This window comes from Hakea prostrata, chromosome 11 (assembly GCF_041222555.1).
Source record: "Hakea prostrata isolate BN-2017 chromosome 11, UWA_Hpros_2, whole genome shotgun sequence".
Lineage (NCBI taxonomy): Eukaryota > Viridiplantae > Streptophyta > Magnoliopsida > Proteales > Proteaceae > Hakea > Hakea prostrata.
In genome coordinates, this window is record NC_142610.1 from 2,800,396 (window position 1) to 2,810,489 (window position 10,094).

Sequence of the window (10,094 nt, forward strand, 5' to 3'; positions counted from 1 at the left end):
ACATGCATGCTTGTAACGTGCTTGTAATAACGTATTTTCATTTACATCCTTTAGAAGTATGACTAGGCAACCAATTGGCATATGCAAAAAGAAGGTGTCTACACATTCAAAGCTCAATGCTAGGTGTACCATGCGTTGCCCTTGATTACCATGGATGAAGATAACCAGCCATGCAAGATTATCGAATCTTCTCACCTCAAGGAACCAATTGTACAAAATCTAATGCGAATACGTCACAACAATCAACATGCAAGATTTTCTAAAAGCCTAAAAAATGTGCCATCATTGAAATGCCATGAGATACTAATCAAAAGTGATGTTCAATTGTTCCAGAGAGTATACAGTGCACCAACAGTTGACCAAGTTAGAGCAATTTGGGGAGAAGAAAATCACCTAATTACCCATAAAAAATGTGATATAATAATCCAAGGCCACTCAAGGAAGACTTATCGGGTGTGACATTGCTATATATGATTGTTGTGATCCCTTACAATACCCTCTTCTACTCCTAGATAGAGAAGTTAGTTGGGCATAGAAAAATTAGAAAGAGAGGTCAGCCTACGCAATTGAACAAAGAATAACTAGAGAAAATGAAATCTACGAGAATGAATGTATGAGCTAATAGAGAATACTAAAAAATAACTGATTGCCCTTCCATACTGAAATGTAGGATTTAATGAGAATAGGAGAGATATGGTATCACCTAGAGCCTACTATTGCCAAAAGCTCTAGGTCCATAACAAAAATTTGATACTTTTACATGCAGATGAGTCGATGACTACTACATTAGTTTGTTGTAGACATGTATATAAGAATAGAAGTGACAAGATTAGACTACTATCTTTCATGCCAAAGTAATATCCGTGCAAGACTTTACCAAGGGATATAAGACAACATATTATTTGGAGAGACAAGATGCGACCAAATACGCAGAAGGATCGTCCCCAATGTTTAAACTAAATAATTGTTGAAAAACCAATCTACCTTGACGGTTAGAGTAAAATGTTGCTGAAAACTATTTTCCTCGACATTTCATGTAAACCATCGCCGAATATTTTTATTTATCCACGCTTTTCAATAAATGTGGCAATATATCCATTTTTCGCTACGGGTTATATGTGTATATCATTTATGGTGAGATTTCTTTAACCGTTGGAGAAAAACTGTTGCCAAAAATCATTTTTCATGTAGTGAGGGAAGTTTCAGTAATGTTAGATTGTGCTTATGATAACTTTTTTTTTCCCTTTAACTCAACAATCTAAATCATTTTTTTGGTTGAAATCTAACTCACTTGTTCCAGTCTAGATAAAGGAGATTTAGTAAGGATAAATAACAAATCTACACACTTTGTTGGGAAGGTGGTGGCTGAACAGCCATTAAATATGTATCGTCCATCATAAAAGGTTCAGATTTAATTCAATAAATTTAAAGGTATTTTTCATCTGCACCCCCTGAGGTTTGGTCCAAGTCACTTTTAGTCCAAAAAAAGTTCTTCTTTGCATCTGACTCCCCTGTGATTTTGAGAAATGATAAAATAAGGACATATCATAATTTTGATGACCAAAATGCCCTTATGGTGCAACAGTCATGATTATATCCATATATACCATTTCGATCTAACGGCTCATATTAAAAGGACAAATTATAATTACAATTATAATCTTTTCATTTTATATTAAGGGTTTTAAGATTTCAAATTTACAAAAATATGCCCTTGCACTACAAGAAAATGGATCTAATGGTTGGCGAAGGAATTTGAAGCGTCAAATAATAAAAAAAACAAAAGCCACTAGAAAAGGCAGTATTTGCTTCTCTACTCCCGGACACCCGGCTAAACCCAAATGCAGATCGTCTCCCCGCCCCTGCTGCTGTTGTTGCTGCAGCTGCTCTTCTCTTCCCGCTTTATGTAAAAGAGAAGTCTTGGCAAAACCCTAAAAAACCTTCCATTTCCCTTGGAACAAAATTTGTTCTTTCACTGAGAACCCTAGCATTTTTTTTAGCTGAAATGGTAGTTGTGCTAGCAGGTTCTTGGTATATTTGAGTGGTGGAGATAAAGCGTTAAAGGTTTGAGTTGGTGAAGAGGGCAAGGAAGAAGAGAATCGGTTGGCGAAGGAATTTGAAGCGTCATGATTCTGCTACAAATTTATCAGAAAATCCTCGCCGTCGTCAACCTCCTCCACGCCCTTCGAATCAGTCCATAGACTGGTATGGCTTGACAACTCTTGGCCATCCAAAGTCATCGCCTTCAGAATCTTCAAAGGAAGAGTTATCTTCTTTGAAAAAGTATCACTTGAAGGATGGTCTCACCGGGCTGGTGAAAGCTTCTCCAGAGACGGTATTATCTGAAAAATCTGCAAAGCAAGAACCATGCATTGGAAACCCTATTGATGTTACCAAGAGTTCTATGTGTATAGGTTCTGTTTCAATCTCTCACAAGAAAAGTATGGAGCAAGAAAACAGGCCATTAAACCGTTAGATCCATTTTCTCGTAGTGCAAGGGCATATTTTTGTAAATTTGAAATCTTAAAACCCTTGAATATAAAATGAAAAGATTATAATTGTAATTATAATTATAATTTATCCTTTTAATATGAGTCGTTAGATCAAAATGGCATATATGGATGCAATCTTGACCGTTGCACCATAAGGTCATTTTGGTCATCAAATTTATGATATGTCCTTATTTTATAATTTCTCAAAATCACAGGGGAGTCAGATGCAAAGAATAAATTTTTTTGGACTAAAAGTGACATGGACCAAACTTCAGGGGTCAAGATGAAAAATACTCTAAATTAATGAGATGATTTATTTAGGTAGGTCTTCAACCACATTTATGCTTTATTAATTACCCAAAAAATCTCTAATTGTACGGGTCAACTTCATCCCCACGTGTCCATCATCAATTGGAGGAGTACAAGACCATTCGAGGCATCCATTGGCCAATATGAGGCTCGTTTGTCATCCCAGAACCAATGGTCTCTCATCTTCTCCCGGTCTTTTTATTCCCCGCCTCCACTTGGTTCCAGGGATAAGATTCTTCATTCGAACGGTCGAAATTTCAAAAAAAGAAAAACAGTAAGGTATATTTGTTTTGCTTTGTTTTGCTTACGATTGAGAAGGAGGATCATGGTTTCTCCATCTCTGAAATCTATGTCAATCAATGCCCCTATCTCTCTGTTTCTATACCCAAATCAAAGGAACTACTCTAATCGATGCCTGCGTCTCCAGAAGACATGGAAGCACTCCATGAGTTTAAGCACAAAGCCAGTTCCAGAAAGGATTTTAAGGGTCAACAGTAATGATGCGCTTACTGGGGTGCCCGAGAACATTGTTGTGACCTCGTTCACAAATGGTTCTGTGTTTCTGGGTGCTACTTCAGCAAATACGAGTTGCCGCCACGTTTTCAAACTTGGAGTTCTGTAGGTCCTCTTTTCCCCTCGGCCTTCTGTTTTTATGTTCTTTGAACGATCATGACTCTCATTTTGTTCCCAGATTACCACGCCGAAGCCACTGATACTCTTTATTTGCTATAAAGTTCCTCAATTCTAGCTTTCTACAAAAGTTCACCAGAAACAAACTCTCTTCCCATCTAAGAAATATGCTGTGTTGAAGTGGAGTCTCTTCAAGAATGTTTGGAATTTTCTCAGGGCATGAATGATACACACTATTTTCGCTTATCGACTGAAGTCTTAGAATAGGGATTCTCTGAACAACACCTGGGTTTTTACAACATGTAACTGTGTACTAAAAGGGCAAAAACCATAGTTAAAATGATTTGGCTCCTCAAGTGGGTATGAATAAGAAAATTCCTCTCCCATATGTTTCTTGTTCTTGCTTATTTACATGTTCGAGAAAGTTTTCCGCTAGTGAAGAGAAAATTGCTTCATCAAGGTGATTTGACTTTATGATAGGACTTATGAAATAGTGAAATGTCTTCATTAACTCCCATCTCATATTTCCAAATTTCTGAAACATCCTTTTATTGGTGCGACCGGAGGATCAGATCTCATGGATCAAGATGTTCTCTTTTCACCATTGGTGAAGGGAAACTGGTCCTTATTTCTTTCATTGGATGCATATTTTTGCTGTAAAGAATGGAGCTTGGAGGTTATTCGTTTCTTCTCTCTTCCCCCTTGTTTTGAGTCCTACATATTGTTAAATAAGGTGGAGTGCCCTTTGTAGGAAAAACAAACAAGTAAGTTTCAGTGTCAATCACAAGTGTTATGCATGTGTAGTCGAGGAGATAATATACAAATCTGAAACACCATTCACTTGAATCTTGGAGCTTTTTGATTTTCATCCAGTATCAAAAGGATGGGGTATTGATAATTTAGTCATAAATTTGAAGCAACCTTGGCTGTAAGTCCAGCAGCCAAGACTCTGAAGAAGGAGATGGGAGAAGGTTGAGAGCCATTTGAATCAAAACACCAGATCCCTATTACTTTTAGCCCATTCATTTGGGGCCCTAGGAGAAGTCCACAAACATAGATAATGCTCCCATAAGAGACGGTGTATAGTCCAGATTTTTGCCTTTATAACAATGGTTTTTGGAAGATGTCATTGTTTTCAGGTTTATATTTGTTTGAATGTTTTGAGAATTATGCATTTTTATATTTTCTTTTGTCTCCCATACAGGGAACCAGAAGTCAAATTGCTTTCTTTGTTTCGGTTTAAGATTTGGTGGATGATACCCAGGATGGGGAATTCAGGAAGTGATGTTCCTGTTGAGACTCAGATGCTACTCATGGAAGCTAGGGAAGACAAAATTGTTTCTACATCTAATGCATCCACATCTTACATCCTTTTCTTGCCTGTATTGAATGGTGATTTCAGAAGCAGTCTGCAGGGTAACTCAGCTAATGAGCTTGAGTTTTGTGTAGAAAGTGGTAAGCTCTAGGATGATGATCTGGGCATTAGGCTATATCATAGAATTGAATGCATCAAATCTGGTTCTGTTCAATTCAATGCTGATTTTCAACACCCCCCCCCACCTCCCCCACAAAAAAAAAAATAAAAATTCAATGCTGATTGGAACAGCTTCATCCTTCATTTTTGTCAGAATGAATTCTTATATTTTCTAGAGCTAGTTTTACAATCATAACCTAATGACGCTGACCTCTTTTATATTTTCATAGGTGACCCAAATACAGTTGCATCACAGTTTCTAAAAGCAGTTTTTGTGAACTCTGGAGACAACCCATTTGATCTGATGAACGAATCTATGAAGTAGGTTGGCTACCAAAATGAATTTTGATTCCTAAATTCCAATGCCAAGTTTCATATGACAAGAATCTAAGGTGTGGTCTTAGATGGCATCAATGTCATATCCCATGCCAATGGATTGATGTCATATGCAGCTGTGTACTTGGTTCTTATGTAGAATATGGATACAGGATATTGGAGAAGCATAAGGGGACGTTTTCACTACGTCAATCCAAAAAGGTAAGTCTATTTGCTTCATCTATTTCATGGGACTCATTGTAATGTGCATTTTGATTGAGTCAACTTTCAAGACAACATATTCTCTTCCCAATACTTTTGTTTTTGGGTGTAATGGAAGCAGATGCCTGGAATGTTAGATTGGTTTGGATGGTGCACCTGGGATGCCTTTTATACTGAGGTTAACCCTCAAGGAATAAAAGAAGGTCTAAGGAGGTAGACTTGATTCCTGGTGCATACCATCTTAATTCTTTTATGTTTTTTATCGTTAGTCATGCATCCATTCTAGTCTGTGTTATTGCTCTCTGTTATTGAACAGGCCATAATGCCTTAAGTAGATACTTTTGAAGATCTTTTACCATTTGTTTCTTACTCAGCTTATCTGATGGAGGCACCCCTGCAAAATTCATAATAATAGATGATGGGTGGCAGGACATATATAACGAGTTGGAGAATGAAGAAGGGCTGTCTCCCGAAGAAATACAGTACATCAAAATATCCATTTTCTTAAATTATTTTTATTTCTATCAAATTTCTTGCTCATTTTGATATCATCTACAGCTGTATCTGATTTTGTTTCCCTTCAAACGACAGGTTTGGGTCCAGATTAATGAGCATCAAAGTAAATCATAAGTTTCGCGAGAACAAGAATGAATCTCCCAGTGAGGCAGCAAATGATCTAAAAGATTTTGTTTCAGAAATTAGAAGGGCTTTTGGTTTGAAGTATGGTTTCCTTGATTTTTTTATTTCAAATGGTTGTTTATGCTTTGAACGGTAATTTAAAGTACAACCATACAAGTAGGATAGAGTGTAAGAGTGGTGTTACCAATGGAAATGCACATGGAATTTGGCCTAGCATTCTCTGCTCCCACTTGGGACATCTCCAGGCCAATTTGATTTAATCATCATAACCAACCAGACACTGTCAATGACCTGGAGCTAGTATTGTCTGACAAGCATACTGGGATCTCCTTAGTTGAACCAACTGAACTTTTCCTTAGGATAATGCCATGAATCGGACTATGTCATTCATCAACCATCCATTAAAGTCTTGCTGAAAGGTATTTAGCTTCTTCAGTGCAAATTATATTAGGAGGTAGAGTTCAATTTTTTACTTTTTCCCTTCATTTTTCTAGTGAAAATTTGTAGGTACGTCTATGTATGGCATGCACTTATGGGGTATTGGGGAGGAGTAAATGCCGATGCGCCAGAAACTAAGAAATATAATTCAGAAGTGAGATTCCCATTTCAGTCCGTAGGCAATCTAGCACATATGAGGGACGGTGCTATGGATTGCATGGAGAAATATGGGGTTGGCACCATTGATCCAGATAAAGTATCCGAATTTTACGATGATCTACACAGGTATCTTTCCTCTCAGGATGTGGATGGTGTCAAGGTAGATGTTCAAAATATACTTGAAACACTTGGGAGTGGTCTTGGAGGACGTGTTTCACTAACCAAACAGTTCCAACAAGCGCTGGAGAAGTCCATTGCCACAAACTTCCAAGACAATAGCATAATCTGCTGTATGGGTCAAAATACAGATTCACTTTACAAGTAAGAGACTCACATTATCCATTCCTGTCAATTATGTATATCATAAGAGGACACTTTGTTTCTTAGGAATCCTGAATATCTGATTGATTCAAGCCAGAACTTATACCACGAACAATCTTAACACAATTCCTTCCCCCCAGTGGTGTTTCTTTTGTAAAATTTCAAAGATATGGAAGAAATAATAAACTATCCTACAGCCCCCAGTTAACATGAAGGGATATGCAAACAGTTGCTTGACTTGTAACAGTCAAATATGTGTAAACTGTGTCTGCCCAAAAAAGGAAAAAAAAGGCTGAACAGGATGACTTTATTATAGGATTACTATAAACATGATGTAGCATATTGCAATCTAAGCTGAAAAAGATGATCATCTTTTGCAAACTCTTCTAATTCTAGCAGCTTATTATTACTTATCATTTCAGCTGTAAACGAAGTGATACAATAATCTTCTATAAACTACTGTAACATCGCAGTTTTATGACTTATCATTTCAGTTGTAAAACAAGTGCTATAACAAGAGCATCTGATGATTACATGCCAAGAAACCAAACATCACAAACAACACATATTGCTGCTGTGGCCTTTAACAGCATCTTTCTTGGAGAAATTGTAGTCCCAGACTGGGACATGTTCTATGTAAGAATTCTTTGCCCATAACCATTCCTCATTTTGCTTGTGCTTCAGGGTTTCTTATGTAAACTTATATTTCTGAATTTCAGAGCCTCCACTATGCAGCTGAGTTTCATGCAGTTGCTCGAGCTGTGGGAGGTTGTGGGGTTTATGTCAGGTATATTGTATCTGCAGTTAAAACATTGAAAATAGGAGCAAGAAAGAAAAATTCAAAAGAAACAAAAGATATTGTGACATTAGCTTGACTTAAATAACATGCATACATGAAAGAGGGTTGACGCATTGAAGGATAGTAAATTCCTCTGATTCTTCATGGAGGTCTTGTGGTGCATCACACCGGGGTTCTGGGGACAGCCAATCACCAATGAACAAATCAAGTTGGAAAGTTTTCAACATGTTTTTATTGTTGACTATCTTATCGATGTACTTTCTTCCAGACAAATTACCATATTTTTCAGTGGAATTTTGGATCACATCATCACTTCAAATTTTATATTTTATTTTTTTAATCTTTTGAATGGTTTCCCTGTGTTGCTACTATTACTAAGGAACCATTTACACGTTTGTACTCTTTTATATAACAGTGACAAACCTGGACAGCATGATTTTAGTATACTTAAAAGGCTTGTACTTCCAGATGGGTCAGTTCTTAGAGCCAAATACCCTGGCAGGCCATCACGAGATTGTCTGTTCAATGACCCAGTTATGGATGGGAAGAGGTAGGGTTTTCTCTCCCAGGTTCATATCCAACTTAATTTTTTTTCTTTCTTGACAACTTTGCTGCCTTCTGAGCTGCAGCCTTTTGAAGATTTGGAACCTGAACAAACATTCTGGAGTACTAGGCATTTTCAATTGCCAAGGTGCAGGTAGTTGGCCATGCTTACAAAGAATTGTCCAGAAAAGTACAGGTTCTGAGCTATCTGGGCATGTAAGCCCTGTTGACATTGAGTATTTTGAAGAGATTTCTGGGGAGACATGGGCAGGAGATTATGCAGTCTTTTCGTTTAATTCAGGTAGAAGCATACAACCCATTTGGTTGGTTATGTGGTATGCATATGCAGAATATATTGTAAAGAGTTGCAAGAGCTTTGAATCAGAAAACTATCAGCTCCTTTACTTGTTTTCCATGTCCAATACAGATGATAGATTATGAGAACCTTGAATTCTGGAATCCCACCCTAAATTAGATTACCTTCCTAATACTGAAAGGGCAAACCCAGTGCTGAAGGCTTCCACACAAGCAGAGTCTGTGGCACTGTCCTATGCAGCCTTCCAAATACTTGGAAGTATAATTTTTGGGGTCTCATAATTCTTTGTTTTCCACAGATTCTATTAACATTTTCTGCTATCATGACTATTCCAGGATCAGTGGTTAGATTGCCTAAGGAAGGAAAATTGGATGTTTCACTGGGGGTCTTGCAATGTGATGTATTTACCATGTCTCCAATCAAGGTTAGTTTCAGCTTCTCAACTCACATGTGGAGCAAAGTATGTTAACTACTAATTTAGACTGAAGATGTGTTACTATGTCATGGTTTCTGCAGCTTTATGACCAAAGATTTCAGTTTGCACCCATTGGACTATTAGAAATGTATAATTCTGGTGGAGCTGTGGAGGAAATAGAATTCTTCAGTCGTTCTTCTAATTGTGGAATGAACATCAAAGGCAGAGGACCAGGTCGTTTCGGAGCATATTCTAACACAAAGCCAAAGGTCTGCACAGTAAATGGGAAAGAACAGGAATTCGAATACAAGGATAAAGATAATTTCTTGACACTAATGATTGCCACTGGAAGTAGCCATTGGGATATTGCTATCAATTTTTGAAGCTCATTTTTTGCAGAGCTTACCTCTGAAAAGAGGAAGCGTTATGCATTCTTTCAAACTACCACACATAAACACTATCAGTGAGTTATATTCTTTCTCATCATTGATAATGTGATTCACTATTTGCTGTTATTCTTTAAGTTTGTGGCAGTATATTGTTCTCTCCAGCTGCAGTGCTGCTATTACCTGTTGTTATTCTTACTCTTTAGCCAACCAAAATCAGAAAAAATCACTGTCTCTGTTTATTTATTTTAAAAATTAGCAAACTAAAGCAAATTTTCCTAAATAGGATCCCATTCTTTTTCTTGGCCTGCAATTACATGAGAACCCTAATTTTCTCCTTTGACTAGCATAGGGAAGGGTATTTTTTATGACAGAATGACACAATAGAGGGGGTCTGATCAGAGAAGCAAATTCTTTCTATACCTATATGGGTAAAGGATCAAGGATCCAATTCGAGACTTACATTTCCATCGCCGTCTATTTTGGGTATCGATAAAATCCTTTCTGTGTTCTGAAATGGACTAGGCATAAAGCCAAAGTCCAAATCACTTCCCTGTCGGGATACTAACATTTTTTCAACAGACATTTATGTGGGGCCTATGTGGGATTCATTGGGAGTCCTACCTTTGAATTATT

The 10,094-nt window shown here is 37.3% G+C and overlaps 1 protein-coding gene across 1 annotated transcript; it reads left to right on the plus strand.

Moving 5' to 3' along the window:
• The first annotated feature begins 3,001 nt into the window (after window positions 1-3,001).
• LOC148999581 (putative galactinol--sucrose galactosyltransferase 2) lies at window positions 3,002-9,587 on the plus strand. The gene is made up of 14 exons (XM_089139689.1): window positions 3,002-3,419; window positions 4,636-4,886; window positions 5,136-5,226; window positions 5,394-5,442; window positions 5,564-5,655; window positions 5,817-5,924; window positions 6,034-6,162; window positions 6,589-6,999; window positions 7,494-7,635; window positions 7,719-7,786; window positions 8,214-8,348; window positions 8,428-8,642; window positions 8,993-9,081; window positions 9,174-9,587. The coding sequence occupies exons 1-14, from the start codon at window positions 3,127-3,129 to the stop codon at window positions 9,453-9,455; spliced, it is 2,355 nt and encodes a 784-aa protein (XP_088995815.1). The 5' UTR covers window positions 3,002-3,126; the 3' UTR covers window positions 9,456-9,587.
• Window positions 9,588-10,094: the final 507 nt, after the last annotated feature.

What these genes read in the sequence shown, in the direction of transcription:
- LOC148999581 (XM_089139689.1), top strand. Translation starts at nt 3,127, where the DNA reads ATGGTTTCTCCATCTCTGAAATCTATGTCAATCAATGCCCCTATCTCT. An exon ending in AGTCTTTTCGTTTAATTCAG is followed by an intron (nt 8,643 to 8,992) that starts GTAGAAGCATAC and finishes TGACTATTCCAG; the next exon opens with GATCAGTGGTTAGATTGCCT. An exon ending in TTACCATGTCTCCAATCAAG is followed by an intron (nt 9,082 to 9,173) that starts GTTAGTTTCAGC and finishes TGGTTTCTGCAG; the next exon opens with CTTTATGACCAAAGATTTCA.